This window comes from Tupaia chinensis, unplaced genomic scaffold (assembly GCF_000334495.1).
Source record: "Tupaia chinensis unplaced genomic scaffold, TupChi_1.0 Scaffold000555_1, whole genome shotgun sequence".
Taxonomy (NCBI): domain Eukaryota; kingdom Metazoa; phylum Chordata; class Mammalia; order Scandentia; family Tupaiidae; genus Tupaia; species Tupaia belangeri.
In genome coordinates, this window is record NW_006160067.1 from 1,332,314 (window position 1) to 1,350,978 (window position 18,665).

General features: G+C 38.3%; 1 protein-coding gene across 1 annotated transcript in view; it reads left to right on the top strand.

Annotated features, from left to right (window-relative positions):
- Positions 1-18,665, top strand: part of KIF18A (kinesin family member 18A) — an 85,910-nt gene that overhangs the window by 41,026 nt on the left and 26,219 nt on the right. The window contains exon 13 of the mRNA XM_006157674.3: positions 1,676-1,911. Coding sequence (XP_006157736.1) covers positions 1,676-1,911 — 236 coding nt within the window. The remainder of the gene's footprint in view (positions 1-1,675; positions 1,912-18,665) is intronic.

The window sequence follows — 18,665 nt, forward strand, 5'->3', positions numbered from 1 at the left end:
ACCTGTGACCTGAGTCCCCAAGACCATGGGCAGGTATCGTGATCCACTCGGAGGCCTCAAGGCTCATGGCGTCGTTCTCACAGCCATGCCGTATCACCGTCAGAGGGCGCCAGATAAGATCTGCAGAAAGAAGGCACACAGGGCCAAGTCTGGAGGGCACCAGGCACCAGGCCCAAGGTTTTCAAGCCTTCCTACAGTGGCATCACACAGGATGTGCCGAGCCCCTTCAGGGTATGTGAGCACTCCTATGGAAGCTCTTCAGAGACCCAGTACCCTTATCGTTAACAGCCACTAGTCCTGTAGGCACCTGTGCTAGAATGTACCAAAACTTCTGGGTCTTAGAAGGGAAGCAGGTGCTCGACATAAACGCATCCTCTGTACAGTTGAAGCACAGAGAGTCACTCTTGTCATAGTTGTTCAGAAAGCAGTAGGACCCTCCCAAAACCCAGGTTTCAAGACCAGCCAACAGCCAGTCCGCAAGCACACCTTTCTTAGCCATCTCAGGCCTAGTGTGTGACACGTCTACACAGTATCTGAGTAATCGGTGTCGGTGCTCAATAAGCGATTATTTTATTGACTTTTGGTTAATAACTGTTGCCTATATGTCTACCTACTTGGCTTAAAAATACCCTCCATCATCACCCCACCAAGAAGAAAAAAAATCACCAGTTATTTGTCCTGCTATTTAAATATTTAAGACTCCTGTGTAGTTATTTCCTTGTGTGTAAAATCAATGCCTAGTTATTCTTTTCCCATTGTCCTGTCCATGCTTCAAATGAATCTGTTCTTCTGGCTGTTATGAGCAAACTCAAACATCATCTATTGGCTGCCTCAGTATACCATAGGTGAATCACTTCAAGGTCATTTATATTGTTCAGCTTCTGTAATAAAAAAAATTAGGAAGCATTGGTTGAGTATATGAATTTTGCTGTGACATGTCTTCAGTAAGTGCTTACATGAGGTCTACTACATTAGAGGGGACATTCAATTCTGCTCTGATTGTTGGGGATGGAGACTTTTGAGTCAGAGCCAAAGCTCAGTGCCTCATCAATTCCTTATGCCCACCAGCCTCGTTCACAGCTTTTCTCCTTGAAACCATTTCACATCCTATTCTCAAAGCCATTACTTTCATGTCATTTTTTACCTTAAAAAAAAAAAAACTGGCTTTTATTCTTGTGTTGTGTATGTGTTTTGGTGATATATGTACCTAAAATACGAATCTCATCAATTGCCATAGTGTATTAATGTTTTATTTCAATCCCATGAAAATTAGTAACAATATCTGTGGCTTAAAAATCACATTGTGTTTTTTTAAAAGCTGTTATATGTGTTTAACTTGTTTAGTTCTGAAACATCTCTTTTTAATAAGTTGTGGCTGTCTAGTTGTTTAGAGGAAAAACTTCGGTTTGTGCCTCATCTAAAGTCATATTGAAAAACGAGGAAAGACTGAGACTAGAGCGTGGTTCTCATCATTTCCCACCCACGGTCCTTTCCATTCTGTATTCAAAGTATTAAGAATTATGTTGAAGTATTGGATTAAAATAACATCCCACGAGAAAATGGATACAGGGAATTCTTTTAATGATGAGCTGACACTGTGTTATGTAAAAGAAGCACAGTAATATATTTGAACCTGAGTACTTACCCCTCCTTTCTCGTCACCTTTTGTACCTAGAGTATTGAATGCTTTACTTCCAGCCTTAAGAAAACAATATTACACATTAAAAGAGGCTGGCTTGTCAAATGCTGCTTTCGACTCTGACTTCAAAGAAATTGAACATTTGGTAGAGAGGAAAAAAGTGGTCGTATGGGCTGACCAAACTGCTGAACACCCGAAGCAAAGCAGTCTGCCAGAAATGTCTGCTGTTATGACCTTTCCACAACTTGGTCCAGTTCAGGCTGCCTCTTACGGTAAGTACGGCTTTTGTTTGATGAAGTAAACCGTCATATTACTTTTACGGACCTTCTTTATGCATTTATTACCCTAAAGGATAGTTCATTTTCCTTACTGTGTTTGGCTATTTTATGAGAATAGCGATAGTACCTTCAGAATAATTTCAGTTATCCTTGAAACCCTTTCACATCCTATTATCTTCCAAAAGTCTAAGAGCGTGTATTCACTGATATTCTAAATAACTCTAACAGTAAACCTCATTTTGCCCTTTTCTGATGGAGTAATCTCACAAACTTTTTAAAATTTAACATCTACTAAGTACTAAAGGTTATAATAATATTATACATAAGAATCTGTTCTTTCAATATGTAATAATCTGTGCTTGAGATGACCTAACTTAAAGAACTTACTATTTTTCTATTGGCAGATCACCGATAACTCTCTTTTTCTATCCTAAAAGTATATATAGGACATTTTCATGGCAAAGCTAATATATAAACTTGGCTAGAAGAAAATTCAGAATAAAAAAACAATAGAACGTAACAGAAGAGGTAGAGCGATCCCTTCAACTCTTCCCCAAACCCTAGTGTTAAAGAGATAAAGGCTGTTAACTCTTTGGTTACCTTTGTGCTGTGTATATGTGCATAATACGTATTATTTGTATTAGCTAATCTAACTTCACCTTTTTGTTAGGTTTAATGCCAGTGCCAGCATATTACACATATTATCTGCAAATTCTGCTTATTTGCTTAGTTAATTATGAATATTTGGTGTACATGAAAAATCTACCTCATTTTTATTTTAAGTTTGAGAATTCAGAGAATAGATGTATCCAAATTTACTTAGCTCTTTTTCTGTTGGTAAATAGTGCATTGGAGAACATACCTCTATATTCACATTCATGCATATGTAGCAGATTTTTAGATGCTGATTTGCTTGATTGGTTAGAAGACAGTTTTTTAATGCATTCTATCCAACTATTGTCCAAATAAAAAATCATATACCTAATGTGTATGAGGGTACCCATTTCATTTTTACCTGCACTCAATAATAAATAGCTCTAATGTATATACATAGTTAATTTGTAACTCTTACGTTACTATGTTTCATTTTCATGATGTATCTTTTGCTTATTTGACTTAAAGTCTGTTCATTTTAGGTTTGGGGTGTTATTTTGCTTTTGTTTTTCTACTTGGTGCTTAGTGTATTATAGCTATTTGTTTGGTGCTGCTTTATATTTTTATCTTTGTTTATCAATACTTTAATCGTACTAGGTTTTTATTTTTAATCTTTCCGTATTTTCCGTTATGGAGTATGCTGAGGTTCTGGCAACCTAGAGGTCCTTGTTACCCTTTCACTCTCAGCTACAGTCTATTCTCCTCATACAAGCCAAATGCATGCTGGAACCAGCAGGAAATAAGGCTTTATTCTGAGAATCGGTGGACTTTATCCTGCATAGGTTAGACAAGTGCCTTTTAATAAATTGACCCTTCCAGTGAGGCCAGGGATTTTTACAAGAATGCGGCCACAAAAATTCATGGGCTTTCTGGGGAAAAGCTTGTGTTGACTGTGTTGTGCTGGTATTCCTGAGTGTCAAAAAAAACTCGAAATACAGATGACCAGCAGTTAGCGTAATGGCTATGTCGCTGGACTCCCACATAGTCGACCACGGTTCGAGTCCCAGACCTAGCAGCTTAAACTCACGTGTGTGCATGCGTGCCCAAGATCCTGAGAAGAGAATGAAGGAGAGGGGATTGCAGCGTGGCCATCCCACTTAGGGAGTGATTTCTCGCTTTCTGTCTCTCTGTCTCTCTCTGCCTGCCGAGCCAGAGCACTCGCCCTATAGCAAACCCCCCCCCAAAAAAAACCTAGAAATACAGATGACCCTTGAATAATATGGGTTTCAACTGCATGGGTCCACTTATATTCAGATGTTTTGCAATAAATATTATAAATGTATTCTCTCTTACAACTTTCTTAATGAAATTTCTTTTCTCTAGCATGCTTTATTGTAATAATAGAGTATATAATCCATAGAATATATATAATATATCTTAATCAACTGCTTATACTAAAAGTAAAGGCTTCCAGTCAGCAGGTTATTAGTAGTGAAGGTTTGAGGAAGTCAGAAGTTATGTGGATTTTCCACTGCATGGGAGCTGGGGAGTGTGGTCAACACCCTTAACTCTCTTATTATGTAAGGGTCAATTATAGTTTCAAAGGTATGCTGATGCCTGCTGTGTTTTCGTTGCCTTCAAAAGAGGTTGGTCTGAATCATCTATATCTCTACTATTAGTAGAAGATGCTTATATTTTTACATTAAGATAACAGAGAAGTTGAATAGATTTTTCTTTAAAAAAATACATACATATGTATATATAGAAAGAGAGATTTCTTTTTCTTTTAATAAAGCATTATTATCGTTAGACCTGACCTGGTTGAACTCTTTGGAAAGCAAAACTTAATCTTTTTTTTTTCCAGAATCTTTCATACTTGCGGGCCTGATCTTTTCTTTATAATGGATTCAAGATGTCAGAGGGGAAATAGTGTTTTAACACCAAGATTGCGAAATACTGGCCATCTGCTATGCAGTGATCATTATTCCTTATTTAAAAATCCATATTTCACATACAGCATAATTGCATAGACTATCCTTCTCAACAATAAAACATTCATTTGGCTCTTACTTCCTTTCCACAATATACTCTACAGGAAAGGCTGTTGAAGTCTTGTTACAATTTGTGAATATATATTTTCCTTTGAGAATACTTGAAGGTGGATTTGGATCTTATAATGTTTTGTTTTGGATTTGTTATTTTGTTCAAATGGTTTTGGAGATGAACTATTTGCTTAGAATATCTTGTCCATTCTTTGAGTTCTGCATGTCATAAGCGTTATGAATAGAGTCAAAGGAGTAACAGGACCATATATATGCCTACAAATGTTTGTTGTTTTCAATCTTAGACTACTGAAGTCATTCGTAGGAAAAAGTAAAAAGAGTGTAAATTTTATTGCATTTTTTTTTCAATTGCTAAGGGTGTGTGCACACATCAGAGTTAGAGGTAAAGAAGGCACACACCCTCCAATGGGGCATGGTCACTCAGCCAGCCTCTTTCCTCTATTTCTGCATCCCGCCAGGACTTTAGGCACATGAGCATGTGCACCAGTGTTTTTCAAGCTGTCCAGACTGGTACTCAAACATGGGTGGTCATGTGGGATCTGGATTCCTTGACCCCTGGAGTACTGGACTGGCCCTGTACCACATTTCTTTCTTTCTTTCTTTTTTTAAGAATCATTTATCTTTTTATTATTATAATTATTATAATTCTTTTATTTTGACCAAAGAGAGAGAGGAAAAATGAGAAAGCAAGCCTCTAGGTCCAGTGCTCAAACCAGGGCCAGCCAGGTGAGAGTCCAGCACCCCAACCACCACGCCACCTGCCAGCCCCCATCAATTGCATTTCTAAAGACATGAAGTGAAACAATATCTAAATAGCTTATATTATTGAAATTATATTATAAAAGATAGTTTTAACAAATTTTAAGAATAAAACTGAAAAGATTCAACTTAAGTAAAATATGAGCCAAAGGTGTCTCATTGATCTTAAGCTTACCCACGTGTCACTGACTTTTCTTACTCTCTTATGGACATGCAGTGGAAAATCCACATAACTTCTGTCAAGTAATTGTGTTACATTTCAAAAATACTAAAAGCTGTAGGATTCAAATATATTAATACTTTTTAAGTGTGCGAGGACCTTTAAGAGTATTTCATAGGTTCCCTATGTTCTTTTTATTTAAAACATACACTCACACAAAATGCTTTTAAAAATCTAATGAATGGGTGAGCTCTGTGGCCTGGTGGTCAAGGCGTCTGAATTCCACCATAGTCAACTGTGCTGTTCGGTGCTGGACCCAAGAGGCTGGAGAAATGTGCCAGGTATGTGTGTCCATGAGCCCAATCCTGAAAGGTAGGAGAGACAGGGAAGGGACTGTTCTCTATGTGGGTGCTTTCTCCTCTCTCAGTCTTTCTACATGCCCTCTAAAATAAATAAATAAATAAAACGAATTAGCCATAACTAATTTAGACTACTTACTATTGTTAGGCATTTGGGTTGTTTAACAAATTCTTATTAAAAATAATATTTTAGTGAACAAATGTCTATGTTTATCTTAGTGCTCATGTCTGATTATCCCTACAATAAACATGTAGAAATAGAATTTGTGGCATAAAACATATTTGCACTCTTTGGGGATAGCAGGTGGTGTGGTAGTTAAGGCGTTGGACTCCAACATGGCTTACTGCAATTCTTGTCCCAGACCTGGTGGCTTGGTCTCTCTGTATCTCTCTCTCTCTCTCTCTCACTGGCTCTTTCTGGTGAGTGGTGTGCCCTATAGGAAATTTATTTACAAATAATAATGATAAATAAAATAAATATTTCTTTAAAAAATTTGTACTTTCAAAGTCTACTATAGATTGCAAATAACTCCCTTGCCCCATATGATTTGACCAGTTTCAATTCTCATCAGCAATGGAAGAAAATGAGTGCCTTTTTTCTTTAAGCCTCCCAGCTTTGGGTGTGAAAATATTTGCAATATTTACTTTGAATAAATCGATTGTAACCACACCTAAAAGTACAAGAGCACTATAATGAACCCCATGTGTCCATCACCTAACTTTAAAAAATATCAAGCCATGTCTTCATTCTCAGAGTCCAGCTGCCTTCCCCCTCCCCAGCGCCTGCTATACTGGGCTGTTTTGAAGGAGATTTCAGGCATTATGTCGTTCTGAGAGAAGGCAGGCCGGTCACATAGAACCTTGCCGGTAACAGGAAGGACTTAGTCCATATTTCCTGTTCTGTTTTGTTTTTCCTATTTTATATAGTAATTTCCTATCTCCATTTCATTATATGTCACAGTGGCTACCATATAGACTTCTAGAGTATGCACACATATGTAATAAAGGATATTTCTTTCTTGAACAAAGAATACCACATACTGATGTATACCATTAATTTTTGCTCTACTAGTTTTTCTTTTTTTTTCTTTTTTTTGAGACTTGGCAGTGTCTGTTCTTTTCAGTAATTCGTGGTACATCATCCACAACCCATTTGCTCCATCTGCCTGCATTCTTGTGTCTGTTATGGTCTTTATTTCCTGGGTTTTCCCTGCCTCCCTTACCACACACACACACACCTCCACACCTCACACAGTCTCAGATCTACAGCTGTCCTCTAATACATCTTTAGTCTTTCAGTTTCTGTCATAGGGTACATGTATTCGGTATACATTGGGTGAGGCTGTCCAGTGTTTGTCTTCATAGTCTTGCTTATTTGACTCAGCAAGCACTTTGTATCAGATGACAAGATCTTATTGTACTTTATGACTAAATATTCTGTTGTGTATACATGTCGTTTCTTTTGTTTGTTTGTTTGTTTTTAGGGTTTTTTTCATAGGGCACGTGCACATGCCAGAGAGAGACAGAGAAAGGTACAGAGCAAAAGTGAGAAATCACCTCCTGGGGGCATGACCAAGCCGCAGTCCCTTCTTCTCCATTCTCTTCTTGGGATTATAAGCACAGACGCACAAGCTCCTGGCATGATTTTCAGCTGCCAAGTGCAGTGCCTTACTGACCTGCTGGCCCAACCTGCTGACCCCTATGTCACGTTTTTTAATCCAGGCGTCTGTTGCTGGACGTGTAGCTTGACTCTAGGTCTTAGGTATTGTGAGTGTAGCTGCAGTGAACAAGGACATGCGAGCGCCTTTCCCATCGAGTGGTTTCCTGTCCTTCAGTTAAGGATCCAGGAGTGAGGTTGCTGGGTCTTAGGTAGTTCTGTTTGTAAATGTTTGAAGAAGCTCCATATTGATTGTACTAATTTGCATTTCCTCCTACAGTACAAGAGAGTTCCCTTTTCACTACAGCCTCACCAGCATTTGTTGTTCTTTGTGGTTTTGATCAGAGCCTTTCTGACTGGAGTTAGGTGATACCTCATTGAAACGAAAAAATAAATAATAATAACAAAATTAAGTAGGTAAGTAATTATTTTAAAAATATAAAAGGGCAAGCAGGTGGCTAGGCACTGGACTCCCACACAGCTGACCATGATTCTGTTCCCAGACCTGGTGACTTGCTTTCTCCCTTTCCCTTTCTCTACTCTCTTTCCTTTTCTGGTAAAATTTAAAAATGAATAACAATAATTATAAATTAAATTAAATAAATAATTCTTTTTAAAAAAAAGGTGATACCTCACTGTGGTTTTGATTTGCATTTCCATTATAATAAGAGATAATTTTAAATTTTTTTCATGAGCTTTTTGGCCATTCATATGTCTTCCTTTGAGAGCTATCCAGATCAGTTGCCCATTTTTAATTGGATTATTAGTTTTGAAGAAATCTTTGCCTACTAAACTATCTTCTAGTGTTTTCCACAAGTAGTTTTATCATTTAAGCCTTTACATTTGGATCTTCTATCCTTTTTGAGTTAAGTTTTGGTAAATTGTGAGAGAGAGGGGTCTAGTTTCACTTTTCTGCAGGTTGGTTATCCAGTTTTCCCAGCACCAATTGCTAAAAAAGACTTTCTTTTCTCCACTGAATGGATTCTCTGTTCTGTTCTATTAGTCTGTCTGCTTTCATACCAGGACCATGCAGGGTTTGTTTTTTGTTGTTTTATATTCTCTTTGGTTTTTGTTGTTGTTTTTGTTGTTGTTGTGTTTCTTTGTTGTTTTTTTGTGTTTTTTTTTTTTCCTAGGTTTTTATCATAGGGCATGTGTACTTGCTGGAGAGGAGAGATACAGCGATACAGAGGGGGAAGTGAGAAAGCACCCACAAGGGGATGACCATACCACAATCCCTCCTTCATTCTCCTCCTGGGAATTTGGGCACACATGCACACATATATGCCCAGCTTGATTTTTAAGCCTCTGGCACTTACACTGCCGTTAGCCATATGAGAGTTCAGTGCTTTAACCACCACACCATCTGCTGGCCCCTACCATGCAGTTTTGATTATCACAGTTTTGTGATACATTCTGAGGTTAGGTAATGAGATGCCTCCAACTTTATTCTTTTTGAACAGTATTGCCTTGACAATTCGGGGTTTTCTTGTGATTTCAGATTTTTTTTTTTTTAATGAGAGATTTTTGCTATAGGGCACGTTCACTCGCTGGACAGAGAGACAGACAGAAAACAAGAAATCACCCCCTGGGGGCCACACCACACTCCCTTCTCCTCCATTCTCCTCCTGGGAACTTGGGCACACACACACATGCACCTGGGGTGAGTTTTAAGCCGCCAAGTCCAAGACTTGAACTACGATCAACTGTGTGGGAGTCCAGTGATATAACCAGTATGCCATCCGCTTATCTCAATTTCAGATAATTTTTGTGATTTTTTTTTTTTGTTCCTGTGAGCAATGTCACTGGTAATTCAATAGGGATTTTATTGAATTAGTAAATTAACTTGCATGGAACCGAGATTTTAATTATATATTAATTCTTCCAGTTCAAGAACAAGGAATGTCTTTCCATTGTTTGGATCTTATTTAATTTCCTCTTTTCAATTTTTTATAGTTTTCCTTGTAGAAGTCTTTCATCTCTTTGGTTAAATTGATTTCTAAGTATCTTATTTTATGTGTGTGTCTCTTATAAATGGGAATGCTTTCTTCAGTTCTGCTGTAGTCCATTCATTGTATGAAAAAGCTATAGTTGTTTGTATGCTGCAGCATTACTGATTGAAAACAGATGATACTTCGGCACGGTATGGAACATGCGGAAGTTACTGCAGTAACCCAAGTCAACGACGATGGTAGCTCTGACCTGGCTTGTTAAGTGGGGCTATTGAGAAGAGAACAAAGTCTAATACATTGAGTCATTGGAAAAGTCACAACCCATTTTGCATAGAAAAACAGAAAAATACATCATGACTTTCCAACAACTCAATATATTGAAGGGAGAACCAGTAGGATTTCCTGATAAATTGGATTTGGGAGATGAAAGCAGGTAAGATGACTACAGTTTTTGGACCTAGTATATGAAAGATTGGGGTCACCATCAAAGAGATGGGGATGACTTCAGATGGGGCAGTTTACACAGTAAAGGTAGTAGGAATTTAGGAGTTCGATTTGGGGAATGTTAAATTTGTCTCAGATACATCCAAGTGGAGACATCATGTAGGCAGTAAAGAATCTGAAGTTCAGGAGAGAAGTCTAAGATGAAATGCAAATTTGAGAGATAACATTTAGTTGATATTTAAAGTCATAGGACTGGGTGAGATCACCATGGGATATTAACTCTTTCCTGTTATTCACATGGTACAAGTACGTCCTTAACATTTTATTATTTATTCTTAACTTTGAGGTGTCTTTTTTTAATGCTGGAATTTTTAAACTTTTATGTAGTAAAATAGCTTCATATTTTTGCTCTCAATGCCCTTGGAATCACTCCCCATAAGGTCTTCTCATCAAAAATTCTTTAAAATTTTCATTTACTTCAAATTTATTGTCATGCAAAGTGACAGGCAGGAGTCCAACTATTTTTGAAAAAAATAGTTAGATTGGTTTTCTTTCGTGACCAAGAGTGACAGAAATTAGTAAATTAACAGCAGTCCACAGTGTCTTCATGCCACAATCCACCCCCAACTACACCTAGCCTCAGATCATGGGCATCTTTAGATGCAGAGGCAGGCCTCAAACCTCCCTATGTGGGTCAGCCTCAAGAGAGTGTCTGTTACTACTGTACCCCCATGCATCCCTCAGGAAGCCTAATACTCGTGCGTGTGTGCACATGTGTGTACACACGAGGGAACTGAAAAAGCTCGTGGAAACATGGCATAAAAATGAAAAATACTTTATTTCTCAGCATAACTTCCATCATATTTAAATCATTTTTATAAATAGTGATAACAGCCACTTAGTCCATCTCTGAAGAACTGAAGGTCAGGTCAGCAGGTGGCATGTGGTTAAGGCGCTGGACTCCCACATGGCCAACTGCAGTTCAAGTCTTGAACCTGGTTATTTGCTTTCTCACCTTTCTTCTCTCTCTCTCTCTCTCTCTCTCTCTCTCTCTCTTTCTCTCTCTCTCTCCCTCTTGCACATGCATGCTCACGTGCCCTGTTGCAAATTTTAAAATAACAATGATAAAAAAATGAAATAAATAATTCCTTTAAAAAAAAAGAACCAAGGGTCCTCAAGATTTAATCATGTCAGTGCAGTCTTTTCTTACATTATTAACTGAAGAAAAATAGGTGTATGCCTTTTGAAGTTTTTTAAAAAAAAAAAAACAGAAAGAAGTAAGAAGGAGCCAAATCAGGACCATTAAGATAGATGCTTCAAAAATTCCCATCAAAACTCTCACATAACTGCCCTTGTTTGATGAGAGGATTGTGCAGGAGCAGATTGAGCAGGAGCACTGTGGTGGTGCAGGACACTCTGGTCAAGCATTCCTGAGCATTTTTCTGCTAAAACTTAGTAATGTTCTCAAAACACTCTTATAAAAAGCAGATCTTATCATTCTTTGGCTCCAGAAACTCAACAAGCAGAATGCCTGGAACATCTCGAGATACTTGCAGTGGCCTTTGTACTCGGCAGGTGCGCCTTTGCCGAGGACCCCTTCTCCTTTTCAGCAGCCATTGCTTTGTGCTTTGTCTTCAGGATCACACTGGTAAAGCCGTGTGTCATCTCCTGTTACAGCTCTTTAAAGAAATCATCAGGATCTTCATCCAACTTGTTTAAAATTTCCATTAAAACTGCTTCTTATGGGATGATTATGGTTCTCAGTTCTTGGTGTCCACCAAGAATTGAAGACAGACTCCCAACAGATAAGGAAATACCAGGTCATCAGGAACACCATGACACATTTTTGCATGGAAAAACAGAAAAATGCATCATTACTTTCCTGGTGACCCACTAGCATTTCTTTGAAGAGCTGTAACAGGAGGTGACACATTACCAATATGATCCTGAAGACAAAGCGCCACCAAAGCAATAGTATAGAAACTTTATTTGACTAAGCAAAGCATACTTTCAAAAGGGAAGAGTGGGCAGACTGAAGTCAAATTAGCCAGCCAGCCCCAGGGGTTATCTGAATGGGTCTCTTTTATGATGGCTCTGGTTCCCTCTCCTGGCCCCTGGGCCTTCCCAGTGACTCCTTGCCTTTTATTATGGGCTCATCTTGCCCTCCAAGGGCTTACATAACTTACACACTTGTGTGTTTGCATTCTCTCAGAATGCCTTGTGAAAGTCTATGGGGAGGAAGGGTTAGCAGATATATGCTAAGTGAGCACAGGTAGCTTAAGGACATGCTGATGGCCTCATGTGCATGAGTATGGCCTTCAGGCAGAGCAAGGCAGACTGGGTTCAGCCTCAAGGCTGAGGGTGGCTGATACCCCCTTTCATCAGGCATTGTTAACTAAAGGCCAGACCAATCCCAGGGGGACTTTTCCAGTTGAGTGAGGGAGCAGGCCTGTCTCACTTTGCTTGGTATCTAACTGCTACTTAACTCACTCTTGTCAGCAGGTGATCCAAGCACAGCAGTTTTGGGGACCACTGGGCAGAAAGTCTGCTCAACTTCAATTTTTCCGTCAGGATTTTGTGGGCTGAGCCAATTGGGATGTCAGTGGTGTTGTCTATCATTTCTGCTGGTAATTGTCAATCCTCTTTAGGGCATGAAAGATTATTTTTTTTTCCTTATAAATTGATATGGATGGTCCACTGCTGCAGGTATTATCTTCAGCTTGATCTCATCCCTTCTTAAAAGGAGTTATAGGGGCCAGCAGATGGCATAGTGGTTAAGGCGCTGGACTCTCCTATGATCAAACATGGTCCGAGTCCAAAAGGGAATGCAGAAGGGACTGCAATACAGCCATCCCTCCCAGGGGGTGATTTCTCACTCTCTTTCTCTGCCTCTCTTGTGAGTGCAGGTGCCCTATGGGGCTGCTGATTTCTTTGGTGCATTATCCCCATGTACATTTTTTGCAAATCATCAGTGATTTATTTCATTGTGCATCCACCCAGGCTTTAGCACAAACTCGATGTGGTACTTGCTATAATTCTAGTACAGTTCATGTGGCTGTGATAGGGGCTCTTTTCAAACAGATCCCTTGCCCTTCTTAGTGCCTCAAAATAGATCCTATTCAGACATGATATAACAAGTTCATACAAATTTATTTTGGTGCAAAAAATGTTTGAAATCCATGCTATTTTTCCTGTAATATGCATTTTCAATGGTCTTTTTGAGACTCATTGTCTATTTGTCTATCTTAGGATTAGTTGCTATTATATTAATACCTGACATCTTATAACATTGCTTGGTATATAGTAGTGCTAGTCCCTTTCCACTGTTTTTTGTTTTTTGTTTTTTTGTTTTTTCATTTGGTAGATGGTATGTCCACTCCCTGGACACAGAGTGAAAGAGAAAGAGGAAAAGCACCCCTCTAGGGGAGGTGGTACCACTGGGAAGCGGGGTGGCCACACCACAGTCCCCTCTCCATCTCTCCTTTTGGGAATTTAGCCATGCACGCACAGGCACCCGATGTGTCTTTCAAGTCCCAGTCCAGGACTGCAGCCTCACAGCCAGCCAGATGGGTTCCAGCCCACCTTAACCACCATGCCACTGGCTGGCCCTTTTTTATTTCTTTCTTTTTTTTTTTTTTTTTTTTTTTTTTTTTTTTAGTTTCAAGGAAATAAATCTTTTTTAAATATTAATAAATTGTCTACATTTTTTCTACTGTGAGCTCCTCTCACTCTAGAATAGCTTGTTTCTCTTTCATGTCTTCTTATTTCTCAGGGAAGTCTTACAGTTCACTCTATATGTGTCCTGTACTTTTGTTATTAAAGATATCACTAGATACACTTTTGTTATGGATTTCTTTTTTTCATCATTTAGCCCGTATTCTATCTGAGAAGACACTTTTAAAGTTTCGGTTAGTCTATTACTTTATAATGTCAATACTTTGGATTTTTGGATAGCTATTCCACATGAAATCTGTACCTCCACACTGCGTGCCTGTTGACTAGAGTGAAACACGCACCTCTCTTGGGGTTAGAAAACAGCACGCTCGCCGAGTGCTGTGTGGATGGGGCGCTGGCAGCAGTTTATGGAGCAGACAGAATTCCTGACATTCAATGAAAAGTCAAGATTCCCTCATTATCCATCTGGAAGCTCACATTTGGTAATATTTCTGTCTCTAACCTTTCCATTTTTACAATTTTGCACCCCATGTCAGTGGCTTCATCGTAAAGTACAATAACATAGAAGATGCCAGTGGGAGCAGTCTCATAGTGCAGGTAGCTGACTGGATATAAAGTCCCCACGTAAGTTTACGTTTCCCCTAAAACTACTTACATACAAGAAAACTTCATGTAAAATATGAGAAATCTCTGTACTGATTTGCCCCTATAACAGTTATAGAACACCAAAAAATGTTTACAAAATAGATATGCCATATTTATTCCTGTTTGGCCACAAAACTTAATAATTACCAATAGACAGCAGAAGACATGCTTGTAGCCCCAGTTCATTTCATTGGCCATTAGTCCCCGTGAAAACACGGTCTCTGCTATTGCCGACAGAGACAGGTATCCAACGATTAGGTTTGATTTATACTCAAAGTGCTGATGAAAAGACTGTAATAATTCTTCAATATATGGGAAAATGTATTCTTTTTTGGTAATAGTTTATATATAGCTGATAGTATGTGTATAGGCACATATAACCACAATAGTGTCTTAAGTGCATTAGAAAATATTTATTAGGTTTTTTTGTTTGTTTGGGTTTTTTATGAGATTTTTTTTTTTTTTTTGAGAGGTTTTTGCTAGAGGGCGCGTGCGCTCGCCAGACAGACAGAGAGAGACATAGAGACAGAAAGCGAGAAATCACCCCCCAGGGGGGATGGTCACGCCACAATCCCTTCTCCTCCATTCTCCTCTTGGGATCTTGGGCACGCACGCACACGCACCCAGCATGAATTCTAAGCCACCGGGTCCGGGACGCGAACCGCGGTCGACTACGTAGGAGTCCAGCGACGTAGCCATTACGCTAACTGCTGGTTCCTGAAAATGTTTATTAGTTTTGTTAATTTAGTGGTACCTTAAAATTAAATATCTTTTTATACAGTTAAAATTCATTCACCTGTATCATTTGCAACTATGAATTGTATGAGTCACAAAGCTGTTAAAAAGGAATCCAGATTTATGATTAGTGCAATAATTGTATCAATCATTTGTAGCCTGGAAGCATTTATTGAAATGCATATATTAATACTTGATTTCACTTTAGAACTTTGCCAACCAGTTTTGATTTAGTACAGTTTCCCAAAATACCTCCGCACGTACATATTAACAGGAGTGCTAGAAAAAGAAGAGTCCTCGCCATCATTTTGTACCAAACCTCAATTAGATCTAATCCCATTCATCAACGTCCCCCTGTCACAAACCCTACTTTGCAGCCTATGAGTCATGTTTGCTAAACACTGCATTCTGCTTCCTACTCTACCGTACAGCTCTGTAAAGCTTGAAACGACTGCAATCTTAAGCTGTTGACAAATTGGTTCCTCTGGGTGAAATCATTCAGAACACACGATATGGCACATCAAGAGATAACCGCGAAGGCCTGTCCATTTTTTAAGAGAAGAATTTTAAACGCATTAGTGATAAATGATCAAGTCTCTTTATTTGAAGGGACCATCTGTGAAATATCTCAAAAAGAAAAAAAAAAAGAAAGAAAGAAAGAAAAAGGATAAACTACACACACACACTTAAGAAACTCATGCATTATCAGTGGTGGTATTTTAAAGATTTATTTTAAAAGAAGGAAAGAAAAGAATGGTGTTCCTTAAATTATTTTAAAACATTGTGAAAATATTCAATGTAGGAAATAATTATAGTAACATCCAAGCTAGTTTGCACTCTTGTCTCTCCCTTCTACAGTCTGTCCGCTACCCGCAAAGTGATCTTCCTAGTAAGGTACAGCCCTCTTAGGAAAGCCTTCAAAGGCTTTCCCAGTTTGGTGTCAAGCTATAGACACACACCCGCCCACACCTGCCGTCCCGTGAGAAAGTACTGCAGCCCACATACGAGAGAGAGGGACAGGCACCTTTGACAGACTCTCATCACAGAGTGATCCCTCCCCTCGCCCTTCCAGCTCATCACGATCTTGGTTGCACATGCACTCACTGAGCGTGCTTTCGGATCAGCTAGGGATCTGAACCCACGGTAGGCCAAGTTGCAGGAGTAGTACTGTTGCTCACTGCACCTGCAAGCCTGGGTCCCAATCTTCTCTTACACATGCTTTTCTGTTTCTTGCATCTGCAGCTTTCAAGCTTTTCCCTCATCTCAAATGCTGCTTCTCTCGTCTTCATTCTTCCCCTTCTTTCATTGTGCACGCTGGCCTGTTTCGTCCTTGTACTGAGAGTCTACTTCAGATGCTGCCTGTTCAACAGGCCCTTCCTTTCCGTAGGCCATCTCTCCTGTGCCTGCATGTATTCCTTTGCATTGCCATAGCTTTTGTTCTTTTATTCCACTAAAAGTAGTTTTAACCACACTTGCCCTCCTCCCTACGAACTGTAACTTCATTGACAATTGGAAACAGTGTTGTTAGTAACTCTTTTAAGTTTTTTACTTGATCACTAATATTTTAACTTTCTTTTTTCTTATTTTTTTAAGAGAGAGATTTTTGCTACAGGGCACCTGTGCTTAAGGGAAAGACAGACAGAAACAGAGACAGAAAGCAAGAAATCACCCCCCGGGGGGTGGTCATGCTACAGTCTCTTCTCCTCCATTCTCCTTTTGGGATTTTGGGCATGCACGCACATTCGCCTGGCGTGAGTTTTAAACCACAGGGTCCAGAACTTGAACTGCAGTCGGCAACATGGGAGTCCAGTGATGCAACCATTATGCCATTTGCTGGTCCCACCTTCTTGTTATCGTACCAATAAATAATTTATTTTTTTTAAATCAAAGCAAAAGAAATAAAGTGTCTTCCATGAATTAATATTTTGTCTTAATAGCCTTCTAGGCTTTTTCTAAGCATGCATATGTAGTTTGCTTTTCTAAAACAAAAAAAAAAAAATTGAGATTATACAGACAGCTAATAACCAGCTTTTTCCACTGAACTACTTGTTAAAGACACATTTTTCTGTTAACAAATAATGAATTTAAGTCATTTTTAATAGTTGTATATTTACCTAATTCCCTAATGAACATTCAGTTCATTCTCATTTTATTGCCACTATGAGCAGTAGTCCACTAAATATCTGTGTATGTACATTTACTTCATGACGTATATAATTTTTTGACTAAGTTTCTAGAAGTGGAATAGGTAGATCAAAGAGTATATAAATTTTAAAAGCATTTGATAAGCATTGTCTAATTATCCCCCAGCACTATTATAACTAAACGGTCTGTCATCAAAAATGAATAATGAAGGTGAGCATTTCTTCATGTCCTTTTTGTCTAATTGTAATTTATTCTGAATTAATTACCTCTTCGTTTCCTTTGCCTTATTATTTTTAATTTTTTCAATTTATTTTGTAAGAATTTTTTCAGTTACATAGCTAGACAACCTATACACACCCTATCTACATACACAGGCACACATACATGTGCATGTTCTAAACGCCTTGCCACGTATATTACATGTATGTTTCCTTTCTTAATTTGTGCAGGTTTTTAATTTTATGTCAACTAGTATTCAGATACCCGAAGTTCATCCAGCTGCTTTCCTTTCAAATAGTGACAGTCAGGACACAGCGTGTCGTTCTAGTCGGATGAAGTGGTATACAGCCTTCTTTTACATTTTTGGCTCTGTGAAAAACAATGTTTATTTTTATGTCTTTGTTATGTTAATTATATGCATCATTACTTTGTATTTCTTAGTTCTGGGGAGTTTTTTAAACTTTAATTCCCCCTAGTAAATGAACAGTGAAGTGGAAAACAAGAGGCATGGTTCCAACTCTCTCGCCTAATATAATTGATATTATGACTTTGAGCATGTCATTGTCTTGCTGTGAGCATCAAACTAAACAATAAGGAAGTTTAAATGAACACTGTGATCACCTGGTACTCAATTCTGGTTCTGTGTATGAGATACCACTGTGACATTCCCAGTGGTCTGTAATTAATCAGCAATTAGGACCAGCCTCATAACCTGGAGATTCAGTAAAAAATCCATACACATTGCTAATCTTTATGGTTCCTGTGAATAGCAATGTCGCAGGTAAAGTAGGTGATGGCTCACATTACTTGGGCTTTTCATATTTTTGTTCCTGGGAAACATTTGTGTGTCAGTGTTAATTCTCTTTCTCCCGCAGTAGGGATGGAGTAAGATCAGGTAGTTGATTTTCAATTATTTGGGCATCACTTACCATTTACAGTTCACTGACTTAACATTTTTATACTACTCTAAAGAATTATTTAAAAATAAAAATATACCAACTTTTAAGTAATTGGTCTTAGGAAAATAGACATAAAATTAACTTTTTTTCATGTATACCAATAAAAATGGGGGGGAGAATTTATAAGTCATTGATTTGATGGCTTAAACAACCTTCTAAACATTACCTGATACCTATAAATAGTATGCTTAGATGTTATAATTTCTAATTATGAAAGGTGAAAGTTTAGCTCACTTATAGCATTACTTATTTCTTCTTTCCTGATGTTGCTATTACATTGTAGCAATCTCAGTTAAGGAGTTTTCTTGTAATATTATATGCCATATATTATATAGACATATCATATGAAATATGTAATATATATATTAAATATATATCTATATAG